Source organism: Thermobia domestica, chromosome 10, assembly GCF_964235325.1.
Source record: "Thermobia domestica chromosome 10, izTheDome1.hap1.1, whole genome shotgun sequence".
NCBI classification, from domain to species: domain Eukaryota; kingdom Metazoa; phylum Arthropoda; class Insecta; order Zygentoma; family Lepismatidae; genus Thermobia; species Thermobia domestica.
In genome coordinates, this window is record NC_137463.1 from 194,295,972 (window position 1) to 194,313,157 (window position 17,186).

Sequence of the window (17,186 nt, forward strand, 5' to 3'; positions counted from 1 at the left end):
GGTAAGTATCGATGGCCCCACCAGAAGTAATTGTGAAAAAGTCACAGTTCTTTTACGATTTGCGTATAAATAAATCTTTCTGATTGTCATAAATATACAGTGCATAAAAGTAACCTGTGCTAGGTGGGCACTAGGGGGGCGCGGTGGCTCAGTGGTAGAGCGTTCACCTCTGGTGCTTGGGGTCCCGGGTTCGATCCCAGCCCCCGCCAAGTGAACTTTGTGGTGGACAAACACCGTGCTCGTGGGTTTTCTCGGGGTTCTCCCGTTTCCTCCCACTTTCTTCATTCCACCATTTCACTCATCTCTCATCATCACCGTCTCCTTTAGCCTCACCGGCATAACCGTGGGACGTAAAACTTAAAGATTTCATTTCATTTTTTTTTCATTTAGGTGGGCACTAAAAAGCGCGAATGCTATCTAACAGTCAGGGCAAAGCAAATTTTGTGGGCCGAAGCGGCATCGCAGGGAGCGGGCACGTCAGTGATGGTGGGTATACGCGTAAGTAAAGATATGAAAAGAAGTGGGATATTGCAATGATACGAGTTTCAATAGCACTTGTCATACTTTGACACTAGTAACGCTCCACTTGTAAACGTAAAATTCAGCTTGTGTACACTATGTCATATTTCTTCTGTAAATTTTACAAAATTGTGCTTCCGTAACATGAACCACTATCCCCTCCCTATATATATTCGAGTGTATACTTCTTATTAGGTAACTTCTATTAGGTATTCGGAAAATATTACATTCTTCAAAGCATTCAGAGAATAGTGTATTATCTCCAAAAGATAATTCTGTGGTTTGGAGCAAAACGACCAATGTCAGAAATTGCAAAGAGGAGTGAGAGAGAGAGAGAGAGAGAGGAGACAGGCTATGATTTCTGCATAGAACCTTTCATTGTTTGTTAGAAGTACATAAGTCGTTGAAAACAATCGGTTAGCATTAGACTTATTGTTATCCATAGGTACTCGTTATGCACCAAATTACAAAATTATTTGCATGAGTTAAAAATGCTCTTAAATTCTTGTTGTTGCTTCTATACCATTGTAACTTTTACAGTATGAAGCTGAAGTATGAAGTTACCATGAACATTTTTCTCTTTAGCTTTGCCCAAATACACCCATTTCTGTAAAGCCCAAGAAAAAAAAAACTGGGGTGAGCAACTTCCTATACTCTTTGTGTGGCATATGATCGCGTAACATACCAAATTTTGCTTGGTAGTGTAATAAAACTTAAATGCTTTCACCATTGTATAATTCTTTTTTGATATTCAGTAAATATCTGGTTAATTATAAACTTTCAATCTACATTTCAGAACAGGAAATCGACGAAGCAGCATTTAATTCATTAACTGATGAACTAATTACTCAGTTAATTCCCAAAATAGGGATACGTGCAAAGTTCTTAGCAAAATTTAAGGAATTTGTAGAAACAAACACAGTTGAAATTTATGATGTGCTAGATGACGGTTCTCTCTCATTTGCTTCACCATCAGTGTCAACGCCAGATGACTCAGTGTCAGTTCGATCTGAAACTACAGAAAGCAGTTGTTCCATGCCAGCACCAACTAAAAGAGGAACTGATACGATGCTGAAACGAGAAACAAATTTCTCTACAGAGTCTCGGAGTCCGAAGCTCTTCAAGCTGACAGATTTTGTAAGTGTTCTGTCTTTAGTCACTTGAATATCAATTGATACAGTGATACTTATGCTGCACATATGAACTGTGCAAATGTGATTCATTATCAGTCGAAATGTAAAAGATTTTTGCGTTCACTTTTCAATCTGGTGACAGCCTGCGTGTTATTTATTCCATCTTTGTTGGTGCAAGTAACTTTTCTCGGGATATCAATGACGTGTTGTGCTCGTTGTCCAAAGTTTCGAGAACAGACGTTGTTCTCATCATCAGGGTCAGTATCATGAGAACAATGTCTGTTCTCGAGACTTTGCACAACAAACACATCACCTGGCTGATACCCCGAGAAAATTTATTTGCATCACGATACGAGGAAAGCATCAGATGCATTGAAAGAGTTTTTGTAACGTCCCACGGTTATGCCGTTTAGACTAAAGTAAACAGATGATTAATGAAAGTGAACGTTCGCAAATGTTTTTGTGCTCACACCGGGAATTGAATCCGGACCACATACATCAATGATACACCCGTTATCCACTAGAGTAGCTGGGAGGGCGAGGAGATTGGTATTCAGTTATATTTTTGGTTATTTCAATTTAAGCGAAATGACACCACAATATGCAGGATCTTTAAAATTGTAAAGGAACAGGAGGAAAAGGTGCAAACCTTAAAGGTACTACCTCAGTATTTATTAACTACAAGTGAAAATACCCGGATTCGATTTCGTATAAAATTTGATCTAGGTAAACAGCATCTCTGCTCTTAAGTTCCTAATCGTAATTCGTTTGTATTTATTCCGTCTCCTTTAGCCTATGAAGCTAAATCAACTGTTGATATATGGTCGGGAAACATTTGACAAGTACTTTTGACGAAAAAGATTTGAATGAAAAAATCTTCTCGATTTTCTTAAAAAAAAAAAATGCGTTTATCTATAAAATGTATATTTTCTTGGAGTTAGTAAAAATAGATCATACTAAAATACCAACTTTCGTTTCTTGTCACGCCAGGTCTATACACTTTAGTATTTGTCAAACAATAAACCGAAAGATTCGCGTATATAGTAATGGTGTCATTTCATAAGCGTCATTATAACAATATTGCAATTTTAGAGCTGCACAGGGCTTATTTGCCTCCCATGACATGAATATAGGGTATAATTATTAAATACTATGGAATTATTTGAAAATTGTAAAACTATAATTTTAGTGATAAAATATTAAATCCCAAACCAAGGGAAAATGTATACATCTCGGATTTAGCCGCATGAGCTCTAGTTTAGGAATATGATAATTTCGTGCAGTGATGTGTATGTAGTAGTGATTATTTGCGCTTATCACATTAAGGAATACATTTAAACGTTCCGAAAGGCCACGCATATCACCATGACACTTTTCCTAAAAAAGTAAAAATAAAGCCTTCAATTGCTCATGGAATTGTAAAAAGTGTGAAGTTGCTATATATATTAGATGTATGTGTTTGTAAAGTCGAACACTTCTGCTTAGTGACAGCATAATGTTTATAAGATATGTGCAGGGTCCGTATGTTTTCTTCGCATATGTTGCACGAATACAAATACTTCCTACGCTTATGCCATGGGAACTAACTAGAAGAATAATTCTTTCTATCGAACCTCTGGGTTCCGAACGGCTGTAGTGCGTTCAAGACATCCCCACCGGAAATTGATCTCGCTACACGCAAACCACAGTTCAGAACTTGTCCGAAGCAAAAATACGTGACCTTGTGAACATAGTAATCATGTTTGAAGTGAAAACAGCAATGCTGCTGTAAACTCCTCGTAAGTTAATGTCCTTAGTTTATAGAACAAACAGACTTAAATGTATTGAGGGACATTGTATATTTTAAGCAAAATTGTGTTTCTTTGAATATCAATCACTAATAACTTGTGGAAAGAATACGTGAAAAGCAGAAATTATCAGTTTGATTTCTATTCATAATTATTATTCATTTATTTATTTATATAGTTATTTATTATTAAATATGGTTATCCTTCAACAGAAGTTAATCAGCAATTAATTTATACAGAAATGCAAAATTGAAATTCTATTTCAGTGATTTCGATTAAATGATCTTGAATGACGTAATCGTACATGTAATGCTGTTTGTTTTTTTTCTCAGAATCTTGAGACTTTTCTAAAACAGAGTTTAACAGGCAGGAAAGTTTGCAATGAATACCTTCAAAACAACAAATTGTCTGCTATTACTAGGAAGCAGTTAGTTACAATATTAATTGATCATTTTATGGAAATGAATGAAACTCTTTGCAATGAAATATTTCAACATTTGGCATTACAGATAACTGAGCTGTTTCCAACGGAATGTCAGGTATGCATATAACTAACGTTTCAGTTATTATATAGACACTTTATTCACATAACTTTCAATCTATGTTACTGCTGGACATTTGAATAGCATAACTTCGACCTTTTAACGTGGGAGAATGGGTTTGACGAGAACTTGGAGAACTATTGAAGCAAATAAGGTGGGGAAGGAAATAAGCTGACTTTATAAAGTAAATTTTATGCTGGAAATCGTAAGTTGTGCTTTGTAATATTACCAGTCTATGTGACAATGAGAGAAAAATAGTTTATCTATTCCACACCACTCCCCCAATATATATATATATGCGAGAATACCCCATGCAGAATTGAGGGTTTGTTTGTAGAAAACGTATGCTATACTAAAAGTAGAACATCACATAGAAGAGTATAAATATGATAAATTATTCTGTAATTGTCTGAAATGTTTTTTTTATACATAATTTCATTTATTACGTTTATAATTCTAAATCTTACAGTAACAATGTCTTTTTTAGGAAGTGTATTATATTCCACCGAAGTCACAAGGTCCAAATCAGAAGATTTCAAAAGGAAAACTCGTTGACAAATATAGAAATACACGCAAGTCGTTAAGAAAGTTTGGCGTTGTTGCAAAGTCACGTGCTGGTCCGTCAAGAGAAAAGCGTGACACTGGAACTTCTACACTAGATGGTAATGTTTAAAATGTAATCTAGTAAATGATTTATTCATCTCTGATCATACTTTTAAAAATGAAAGGAAATCTTTCAGTTTTACGTCCCAGTTATGCCAGGTAGACTAAAGAAGATAATGATAATGATGATAAGAAATGAATAAAGGGGGAAGGAACGGGAGAACTCCGACAAATCCACACACACGGTGTCACTTAGCGCGATTTGGAATCAAACAAAGTATCTCACACGTCAGAGGTCAACCCTCTACCACTGAACCACCGAGGCCCCGATCATACTTTAAAAACTGCCAATGATTTACCTATTTTGTGCCAGGGTTTGCAAGAACCATGTTTTAAAAAATGGTTTAGTTTTTTTTTCCTGCTAATTGAACGTATGGAACACATTAATATAAGTCGATACTAACCTGAAAGTGTTCCTGTAAGATTAAAACGTGGTTCTTCAATGTTCATATGTATTTCTGGCAAAAATATCGTGTGCCTTTCATCAGGATGGCTCAAAACGTAAAGTGTATATGCGTTCAAGCTGAGTATTTCAATAGTATAAGGTAATAATGGGACTGTGTAGATATTGTTACTGTTTACAACATGAAACTACAGTCGAGAAATTTTTCACCTACTCTTCAGTTAAGCAACCAACTAATCTATTAAGGATTAAATAGTGCACTAAATTAATCGATACTTAGTTTCTATGTGTTTCTATTTACAAGACTGAACAAGTCCAAATTTTGTATGCTTAATCTTCAAATCCTTCATTACAAGAGTTACTTTGTTGATAAGAAATCATAAGTAGCATTTATTACTAAATATTTTTGCGACTTTCTTCGTCGTAGATAGTCATTATATTTATATAGTACCACTATTACGTTATACCATTGAAGTACTAAGCTAGAACATGTAATTTACATCAGTTCTACATGTTTGAAGAATTAAATCATTCTGATGAAAGGCATTCGATATTTGTGCCGGAAATATAGATTACCATATGAAGGCAAATTTCAAGTTCTGCTTCACAGGAACAGTTCCAGGACATTTTTTTTTTGTAAATATATTTCTTTCTTTATTATATATTACATATGGATATAAATACTTGTACAGAAGACTTATGAAAATATAGAATCATTTTAACTGATATTTGAAAAAATATAGGAATTTATTTATTGAGTTTTTAATGTAATGCAGATCTGTTTGGTAAGTTTATTCTTCTCTTTCAGAATGTGGCATAGATATTGAAAACAGCTTAGCGTGGCTAAAGCATAGTGTCGAGCCCTGGCAGGAAGTACTTGATCACTGGAAGAAAACGTTGAAAGTTCGATGCAAGCAAGAGGGCAAAACTGTTCATGAAATAATTTCAACTTGGCCAGCATTGAAGCAGCCTTTGGGATATACATTGGTAAGATTCATTTAATTAACCTGCATTCTGTTTTACTACTAAGGACTGTGTTGTTACTGAATAGGCCATAATTTATAAGCATTGAATTATTCTTTGGGGCTGAGAACACTCATACAAAATCTTTTGCTCACGTCCAGAAGTTGATTTTTTCATAACGTACTTTTTAGAACAGAAGTTTTCTTTAAAATTGTGTCGCGTTTGACAAGAAAATAGTAAAAGCCTTCAGGATAGTCATACTGAATATTGAAATGACATATACTAGTGTAGGTATTTGTATGTGTGAGCTAATAGACCTTAGTTGTCATAAAACCATAATAAAAATATATATAAATGGTGGACATGAATTACTTCCTTGTCCTCTTATGTAATATCTGTTCATGAATGTTGAGATATCTTGAAGCAGGTCTGAACTGCCTGTAGGTTGGTGGTTATCGGTTCGATGCCCGGTAGGTGTATAATTTTATAAAAGTAATTCAGATTCAACTACAAACTATAGATTCCTTCCTGTTTAGCTCAGGTGATGAAAGAGGATAGAGGCAATCAATGAATCTGGAAAGTTTTTGCAGTTTCCTTTTCAAAAAGTGAACATTTTGCATTGTATTTAGATTGCATATTAAAAGAACTAAAACATGTCTAATAATCTTTTTTGCTGGTTCTTTATAACATATTCATCCACATGCATGTAACACAAAGTGGGAAAGGATTAAGTTCAGTTTATTAGCAACTCGATCTTCCTTTGAACAACTAGATGAAAAGCTCAATCGCAAGTCTGAAAACAAATACTCTAAACCTAAAATTATTGTTTCCATTTTTAAGACGCATATGATTACGTGGCCATACATTACGAACACGTGCACTGACTTTACCTTGCAATGGAAAGGAACGTATCATATTCAGTAAGATAACAATTGAGAACTGAGTTCTTACAACACGATGTCACTTGCTTATGAAAGCGAGATCTCAGAAGAACAATACTTACATGACTGATAAACAATCTTTCTTGTGATTGCGTACCAACCAAGCATATACGTACAGCAATAGAAACTTTGACGGTGATTTTTTTAAATGCATGAAGTACTTTTCGATTCAATAAGTCTTTTTCTTTTACTCAGTAGATAGCAAATAGTGGTTTTATTGTCTGATAAACGCTAACAATATTGTAGAATTTTCTTCACTTTGTCCTTTGACAAATTAATATGAAACCCTAGCGACCTTATTTCAGAAAGTAGAACCTTGGCTTTACATTCGGAAGCTTCCGGGCTCAAATCCGGTCATCGTGACTGAAATTTCCGTGGATTTTTCCTCAGTCATTCCAGCAAATACCGGGATGGTACCTGTAATATTAAGTCCAGATCAATACTTTCCCCATCCTTGCCTAATCTATCCGAGTAAATAGACCTTTGTTTACATTAACCTATATAACAAAAAATCATTATAACACGACGAAAGCCCGTGATGCCACAACCTCAATATGGGTCTAACTGGCAATTATCGTCAATGTAACATCTTCTTGCACTACGTTTCTGGCTTTTGTGGTCTACTTATTTAAGCTACCAGTAAGTCAATTTCCTGAAGATGTTGGACAACACCAGAGGAAAGCAGGTTGAATTTGAACCCAAGTCCAAGTCCATAAAAGTACACGCTGTAACTAGTAGTTTGTATTGAAATTGTTACAGTTAAGAAATTTCATTTATGCACGTAAAGGAAGTTGTGATTCTTAAAAATTAATGAAATAATGTTATTAATGTAAATGTTTTAATACAATGGAATTCCATTTCCAGATTGATCAAGATTTCAAAGACTTATATCCTGATCATACATCCTTGTTCGTGAAATGGGATTCTGTCAGTAAAAAATTGGAAAAACTAATGAAGAAACGGCTACATGACGCTCCAGCAGTCGAACTTTTAAGTCTGTTAGACACAGAAAGTGTTACAGAAGGTAATATTATTTTTGTGTTCTTTAATTCTTCCTTTGTTTCTGTTTCATTAACTTGAAATTGTAATTACTTGTATGAATGAAGTAGATTTTTCTATCTGAATCCAGTTTTATTGCAACAAGTATGTTGTAATGATCATATTAATAATTATACATTGGTTGTAAGTAGTAGACACTATACGTACAATATATACTCAGTTGTTCAGCATTGATTCAAAGAGTAGATCTCATTTCTCCAGATAAGCCTCTATTCAAACCGGAAGTGGTATGAATCAGTCGTTTAGGGTTTCAACATTGATCGTTATAAATCAAACATGGTTATTGATAGAAACTGTTTCCCTGATTCGATTTAGCGTCTCAAGTAAAGTAAACACATTAACCGGTGTTTCTGTACAAAAACCGAAAATAGTAAAGCTATACTACTACTTCCGGTAAAATAGTGGCATCCATACAGCATCCGAATTTTTTTTTTCTACTGAAACCGGGAGAAGTAAAAACTAGTAGTTATTGTAGTTTCAATTTTGATTCCTAATAATTATAACGGATAGCAGAAATCTGTTTTTCTTATAGACTCAGCGCACGAAGAACAGATTATCTCTCTCTCCCTGTATTGGAACCGAAAGTTATGTGTCTACTACTTGCGGTTTTGTTATTAAATTGGCATAGTTTTTAAGTCTACCATAGTTTCAACTGTAAAACAAAACTCACTCATATTGAGTTACTAATGATTAAAGATATAATTTTTATAACACTGCAAAATAGTTCACTACTAAAAACAAAATGACTTTCATTCATGTAGTTCTTTCTTATCCATCACAAACATTGCAGATTTGTTTCAAACCATTAAGCATTAAAATTAATATAGAAAATAATGGAATTGATTCACAGAGCTGTAATGGGTGGGGCATTTGCCACTGCAAACTACTGTCAAACGTCCGGTAGGCATTTTAATCGAAATAGTATATAATTTTTAAGATTTTATATGGAAGATATAATAATGCAGGAGTCCGCGTATAAAAAACAATTTCGGTAAAAATATTTTTTATTTTATATTCTATTGTATAGTTTTCATTTTTATTTTTAGATACCAGATCCAGTGTACTACTTTTATTGCTTGGTACCCTGTGTAGGTCAACATCACATATAAAAACATCGAAGAAAATTTGGAAGCCAACTGTGAAAGAGTCTCAGGATAGTTTCTTCTGTCATGTTAATGTAAGTAAAGTATATTTTATTCTATTGATTGATCATGGTCAGCCAGATCAGGTGTCAACTACGTATGTTTTGTTAAGAAAATAAAGTTACGTCTTTTTATGGATCTGGCATGGGCATGAATAATATGAGAATTAGATCTGTTAAATCAATATTTCGGTGGAGAGAGGCAATGAAAATCTTAAGAGGGGCAGAAGCGGGGTCGCACTTGCTATTAGCCAACTAGGCCCATGCCTGGAGTGCAAAATTTAAAAACTATTGAGATAAACTCTCACATTTCATTTCAAACTCTTTATAAACATCTGATTGGCATTATATTTCATACAGAAACATAACTTAGTTTATTGTTAATTTCAAATAACGTGAGGACGAGAGAGGAAGAAAGAAATGAAGTGAAATGTTTAAGTTTTACGTCCCGCGGTTATGCTGGTTAGGCTAAAGGAGACGGTGATGATGAGAAATGAATGAAATGGTGGAATGAAAAAAGTGGGAGGAAAGGGGAGAACCTCAAGAAAACCCACGAGCACGATATTTGTGCACCACAAAGTCTACACGGCGTGAGCTGGGATCAAACCAAGGACCCCAACCACCGGAAGTGAACGCTCTACCACTGAGACACCGCGCCCCCGAGAGAGAGAAGTAGATTATTATCCATTGCTGGCTATCCATAATTATCCAATTGTATCGGGCGTGGACGAAAGGTTCAGTTTTCTAGAATACGTAACACAGTTCGTAGTCCGACTGGGATTTTGGGGTATGCTTGGAGATCACACAGCGAAGGTTCAACAACTTGTTTATTAATAGAGTTGGTCTTCTTCCCCTATCTCCGATCATTAAGTTCGGAGGACTGTAGCGTAAACTAAAGTAATTTGTGCCTTTCAAAGTGGTATGAAAATGTTCTCGCCAATAATTCTCCCCCCCTTCCCACACACACACTCTTCAAAGACACACGTTGGAAAGAAAATTAAGGTTACGCCAAGAACCCTGTTTTCGGAGTGTGAAGCTGAGCTACGACGTTTCATTACATGTGAACAAATACGAACTTGATACATTTATTTAATAATAACCAAACAGTGGCCGCGGTGGCTCAGTGATAGACCGTTCATCTCTGGTGCATGAGGTCCCGGGTTCAAACCTTGCTCCAACCAAGTGAACTTTGTGGTGAACTAACACCGTGTGCGTGGGTTTCCTCGAGGTTCTCCAGTTTTCTCCCACTTTCTTCATTACACCATTTCATTCATTTCTCATCACAGTCTCCTTAAGCGTAGCCGGCATAACTGTGGGGCATAAAACTACAAACTTTCATTTCATTTTAATAACCAAAATCACTTACTGAGCATAAATGTGATCTATTCTATATTCTCTGTTGGTAAATGCTAGTGAGGAAGTTCTTAAGTCTATTTGAGGACAAGTTGTCGAGTTTTCGTAATTTAGTAGCTTCTGTCCTTGTTTGAACGTATCGTTTTTGCAGTCAGATATAAATAGCTTTTGAAAACCTTTGCAGCTTTTAAAGCATTTAAGAGCTTTTAAAACTTTGCAGTATTAGTATTACTTACCAATGTTTTAGCTTCAAAATAACATATATTTATAGGCGCAAAATGCATATGTCATTGTAAATGTACAATAAATAATGCTTCAGACTATTGAGGAAGCAGAAATGTCTTTGTTCTTATATGTAAGAAAAATTAAAATGTCTTTGTTCTTATATGTAAGAAAAATTATTTAAGTATGTAACATGATCAGTTAACCTCTCTCTAATTCCAACAGGTAATGGGTGATGTTCAACCCTTCATGGAAACGAGAGACAAGAAGTTATCGATGTTGGGTTTAACACGCCAACCCTCAGTAATTGTTGTGGGCTCTTCTTTAAAAGACATTCAAGGAACGTACGTGATAATAGACAACACCCTTTATCTGCTAGACAACGTGCTCAAGGGTGTGGACATATGTTTTAAAACTTTTTTTGTGTTTAACGCAGAATACCCTAAGGAAGGGGAACATCTTTGGCTTCTTTTGCAAAAAGCGGTATATGACATAAGTACTCCTCACGATAAACAGATCATGAGTGTAAATACACTATTGTTGGACATGATTGGTCTTTAAAACAAACTGATGTGAAATACCGGTATCTGTAAACAATAGTGGTCAAAACAGATACAATTACTGCTATTTTATGCTCTCTTGAATCACGTTTTTCTAAACAAATGTACCATGTTTATTTCAGTACGTATGTAATTGAATGAATTATATGTTGTTGTTTGTAACAATGCCTGTTTGTTCAGTTTGCAAATCAAATTTTATGCTAGTAGCATCACTTATCCTTCATTTAAAGTTCAAACACAGAATATCCTCCAATGGAGTCTTTAGATGTATTGATGAAGGTTGTTTTCGCGAATTTCAAGGGGCCAAATCACTTAGAGATCATTTTCGGAAGAAACACAAAAATCTATATTGCAGACGAAAGTTATTTAACGTAGCTGTATGTAAAGCAGCTCCTTATTCCGTAGTTGCCAACAACGTACACTCAACGGATGTTGCAGGCAGATCTTGTGATGCTATAACCGATGATGATGTTCCTTCAATATTGTGTTCAGAAGAACCACTTGTAACCCCAAAAATAGAGAATAATGAAACGGTTAACGATGATCTATTTGCTTCAAATGTAAAGTTAGAAAGTGCTACATTTGTTTCACAATTGTATGCTACGGGAAATTTGACACGTTCCCAAATTCAGCACAACGTGGAAATGGTCTCCAACTTTTATGGTCCATTATTATCTTCACTGAAAAATGATGTCTTGGAAGCTATCAAGACACTTGAACCTTCAAAAGCGAGATCCATTGAAAGAAAATTTGAATGTCTAGAAAATCCTTTTGAAGGTTTAGAAACTGATTATTTGCGAAGAAAGTATTTAGAAAATAATGGATATTTAATAAAACCAATTGAGTATGTAATTGGCACACGGTTAGAAAACAAAATGGTATCTGGAAAACTTGTTTTAACTCCAACTGTCTCTGTCGGACATTTCATTCCTTTCAGTAAAGTTCTTGAGCGAATGTTTTCCATGCCCGGAGTATTGATGAAAACGCGTGACTACCTAGATAAATTATCGTCATGTGACATTATTTCAAATTTTACACAGTGTTTACTTTGGAGGGAAAAGGTAAACTTCCTTGGTAAGAAAAATGTATTTCCGGTCTTCCTTTATTTTGACGATTTTGAAACAGGAAATGCATTAGGCTCCCATGCTGGTATTCACAAACTTGGGGCGGTATATGTAAGTATACCATGTCTTCCTCCGGAATTTCGTTCTTTACTAGACAACATAATATTAGTGCTTTTGTTTCATTCGTCAGACAGAATTATGTTTGGAAACAAAGCGACATTTAACATTTTATTGGAAGAAATAAAATTTCTTGAAAATGAAGGCATATCAGTAAACACAGAAAACGGCTTTGAAACTATATATTTTTGCATTGGTATAATTTGTGGCGACAATTTGGGGCTGCATAGTATTTTAGGTTTTGTAGAAAGTTTTTCCTCTTTGCATCCCTGTAGGTTTTGTAAGATCTCTAGAAATGAATTATTAGTTTCGTTTGACTTACACAATCAAACTTTAAGGAATAGAAAAAACTATGACGAAGATGTAGCTGTTAATAAACAATCTGAAACTGGGATTAAAGAAAAGTGTGTTTTTCATGAAATCAATTCATTCCACGTCACAAAAAACGCTTCAGCTGATATAATGCATGACCTTCTTGAAGGCGTATGTATTTATGATGTTGTCAACATACTTCGACACTTCATTCTAAACTGTAAAATATTTACTCTTGAAACATTAAACTCTCGGATCCAGTTTTTGGACGTTGGTTCAAACGAAAAACGAAACAGACCACCTGTAATTACCATGGAAAAGTTGAAAAAAGGAAACATAAACATGTCTGCTAATCAAATGTTGTTTTTTGTTAGGTATTTGGGAATTGCGGTTGGAGATCTTATTCCACCAAACGACAATGTTTGGGATTTATATTTAACATTAAGAAAAATAATCGACTTAGTTACTGCTCCATCTTTTCAAATAGGGTGTGATATACTGTTGAACATTTTGATTCAAGAACATCACGAGTTGTTCCTAAAAGTTTTCAATGAACCTTTGAAACCAAAGTACCATTTTATGTGTCATTATCCGATGATAATGCGTCAGTCAGGACCGTTAGTTCACTTATGGAATATGAGATTTGAAGCAAAACATAACATTTTTAAATCTGCGTCATATGTAACTACGTCACGAAAGAATCTTACATATACTTTAGCTTTAAGACACCAGTTAATACAAGCAGAAAGAATGTTAGCTCAACGAGGACTAAAGTCTTCCACAGTATCAGTCGGGCCGGGAGAAGAAATACTAGTATCATCACATACTGATTTTATACATATAAATGACATTCTTCCTAGCAGATCTTTCGAGATGAGTTATATACCACGATGGGTTTCAATTAAAGGAACAATGTATAAACCAGGCATGATTCTTGTTCTTGATATTCTCAGTCACTTTCCTGTGTTTGGTAGTATTACAACTATTTTAGTTAATCGAGAAGAAACTGTAGCTTTTGTATGCAAAGAGCTAGAGACTATATCTTTCAATGAACACGTGTATGCATATGAAGTAAAACAAACAGAAAAGCTGGTCTGTGTTCTTCATAATAATATAGTTGAGGTGAGTCCTACTTTTCTTGTAGCATTGGGTAACAATATGCTCTGCGTTCCTTTACGAAATGCGCTTTAAAGGGATAACTTGAAGGCAATCTTGGCTTGATTGTGTAGCAATATTAAAACTTCCAGTTAATTTAGAATTTGTCCAAGCAAAGAATTCTATTCTGTGACTAATAATACTACATTGCTGTTCCTAAATGAACGGGCTGTTATCAGAACAACATATTTGTTCAGTTATAGGAGGATTGTCACACAATAAATAGTTATACGAGAAATTAAGAATGGTAGTAATAAGTTAGTAGGAATGAATGATTGTTTAAAAAAACGTGAATGTTGAAGAATATATTCTCGTCTAACAGCAATGGAGAGCTTTCAGGTAATGCACTCATGAAACCTACATTTCAGTTGTAAAACTTGAAAAGTCGTAAATTATGTATCTCCCAAGCTTCCACTGTGTATCTGTATCGTCCAATAGCTTAATTAAAACTAGTTTCTCGCTCAGTTAAGAATAGTTCATAATTTATTTGAAAGATCTTCAATGCTGTTTGCTGGGAGTAAAATTATAGCTTAAATTTTCCTATATTTCTTTATCTTTTTTTGTTATAAAGATTTATATTTGGCCTAAAAATGTTATTTTATTTTCAGTAAACAGTTGATAAATGTTAGTATCATTGTTTAATTTTGAAACGATTTATATTTGGCCTAAAAATGTTATTTTATTTTCAGTAAACAGTTGATAAATGTTAGTATCGTTGTGTAATTTTGAAACGATTTATATTTGGCCTAAAAATGTTATTTTATTTTCAGTAAACAGTTGATAAATGTTAGTATCGTTGTGTAATTTTGAAACGATTTATATTTGGCCTAAAATGCTTTTTTATTTTCAGTGAACAGTTGATAAATATTAATATCATTGTTTAATTTTGAAACGATTTATATTTGGCCTAAAATGCTATTTTATTTTCAGTGAACAGTTGATAAATATTAATATCATTGTTTAATTTTGAATTTAATATTTTTGTTTAATTTTGAAGTCTGTATGGCTCAGTTGCTATACTCAATTATAATAAAATTCTTGTGTAGAAAAATATTTTATGTACATTCTTTATATCTTAAATTCGTTCTACTTTTCTCCAAAAGTTGATTTATAACTTTGTTCATATATGTGTGTACATGTATTAGAACTTTATGAAAATGTAGATGTATTTATGTACATGCATGATAATCCAGGAATAAACCGACAAGCCTCGCATAGTGTGTTCAGGACCTCCGTATAAGAAAAAGAGTTTATTTGCAACTTTGATCGGAAGCGCCTAATTATGCAGATGGAACCAATTTAAGGTAATTGAAGACATACAAGAGTCAAAAAATGCGTCTGAGCCGTGAGTGGAACCCGGGATCTTCGTCTTACCATGCAGACGTGCTACTCAGTCCGCTCTCAGTAACAACTATACATTCTTTCACTCTTTATAACGATGTTGTTCCACAAGGTGGAAGAATGTATGGCTGTTCTGGGAGCGGACTGAATGGCGCAGTGGTAGCGCATCTGCATGGTAAGCGAGAGGTTCCGGGTTGGAGTTCCGGTTCAGTTATATGTTTTTCAGTCTTTGTATATCTTTGATTTCGTACCTACAAAGGGTCTGGTGTGACAAAATTGGTTGTTTTCTCAATTTATCAATATATTAATGTAATTATTTGAATTGATCGTAGGATACTACATTGAATGAAACAATCGAGGAACTTTGCACACGGTTGAGTACCTCGATACGAGAGGGTTGTTTTAATTTGATCTGAAACGTTTAATTACGGAAAAGTATGTATGTTCTACTTACCTTAAATTGGCCTAATTTCTGTAATTAGGCTTTTCCAACCGAAATCGCAAATAAACTCTTTACTTATAGTGAGGTTCTGAACACGTGTGCGATGTTTCTCGGTTGTTTTATTCATTGTAGCCACTCCTGCGAACATTTCTACTGATTATCTTAAATTGGCCCCAGTTCCGTAAATATGTATTTCCGACCAAAGTCGTAGATAAACTTTTTTCTTGTATTAACATTTTAAATACGTATGCGAAGTTTTTCAGCAACTAGTTTCTAATTTATTTTCAAAAATCTTCAATGTTGTTTACTGGGAGTAAAATTACAGTATAAGTTTTCTTTAAGTTCTTTACGTTTTTTCTTGAAGTTTTGAATTTGATCTAAAAATCTTACTTTCAGTACTTTAACAGATGTTAATATCATTGTTTAATTTTGAAACCTGTATGACTCAGTTGCTGTTTTTTTAGTATTATTATTTACAATAAAATGATTTTGTAGAAAAATGTTGTGTGTAAATTCTTTATATATTAAATAGTTCTATTTTCCTCAAAAAATTGATTTGCAACTTTGTGTACATATACATAGAGTTTTAAATTTACATGTATTCGTATACATATTTCGTATGTTGCTTCAAAATGTATATGTAAATCTTATTTTTGAAGAAGTTCTTAGTAACTAGAAGCAATATATGTGGGTTACCGCAAAAGTCATGGCAACTTTTTTTTTTTTCTTACGAAAATGGTCACGCATCAAAAACTTCTGAAATATCCAAATGGAAGGTTAGCATATACGTAAACGTTACATGTAAGGAATTGTGTAAACATACACATCTCCATCAGAATATAGCACGAGAAAAAAAAAAGTAAAAATGATTGTTCGATATTATGGGAATATGTATTTATATCCAATCTATACGTAATATTTACATATGTATTAACTTTCCATTTGCATGTTTAAGAATTTCTTGCTTTGTTACCATTTTCGTTAGAAAAAATTTCCAATGAATTTTGTGATAACCCTCGTATTATTTTCAGTTTAGTACCAATAGCAACAGTCTTTGGTAATTGCTACCAAATGGTTTGGTCAAATTCACTAAATACGCGTTTAGTATTTGCAACCAAATTATTTGGTTCCAAGAACCAAATTTCGTTCATTTTAACCAAATTTTTGGTATTCCCAACCAAATTCTACTTGTTTGGTCATTATTTGGTCAAAATTACCAAATGCATATTTGGTACTGGTAACCAAATAATAGGTTCCTGCAACCAAACAAATCGTGACCAAACGATTTAGTGCTGGTGACCAAGCGTTTGGTTGGCGCTATATTGACCAAACGATTTGGTACCCGGGAACTATTTTTTGGTCAATTTGACCAAACTTTTTTTTCAGTGTGCTGGATTCGAATCAACATCCGTCAGCTCCAATAGAAAATGAAATGAAATCTTTCAGTTTTACGTCCCACAGTTATGCCG

The 17,186-nt window shown here is 34.2% G+C and overlaps 1 protein-coding gene and 1 long non-coding RNA gene across 3 annotated transcripts in view; both read left to right on the forward strand.

The window, feature by feature from the left end:
- Positions 1–17,186, forward strand: part of LOC145662921 (uncharacterized) — a 143,457-nt gene that overhangs the window by 81,332 nt on the left and 44,939 nt on the right. The window lies entirely within an intron of this gene.
- Positions 1,222–16,163, forward strand: LOC145662920 (uncharacterized). 2 transcript variants are annotated; one of them, XM_081728927.1, is made up of 6 exons: positions 1,222–1,656; positions 4,469–4,643; positions 5,856–6,034; positions 7,816–7,975; positions 9,057–9,187; positions 15,128–16,163. In XM_081728927.1, the coding sequence occupies exons 1-6, from the start codon at positions 1,237–1,239 to the stop codon at positions 15,131–15,133; spliced, it is 1,071 nt and encodes a 356-aa protein (XP_081585053.1). In that variant the 5' UTR covers positions 1,222–1,236; the 3' UTR covers positions 15,134–16,163. The 2 variants fall into 2 exon arrangements, with proteins under 2 accessions (XP_081585053.1, XP_081585052.1); XM_081728926.1 differs by lacking the exon at positions 15,128–16,163 and adding an exon at positions 10,952–11,287.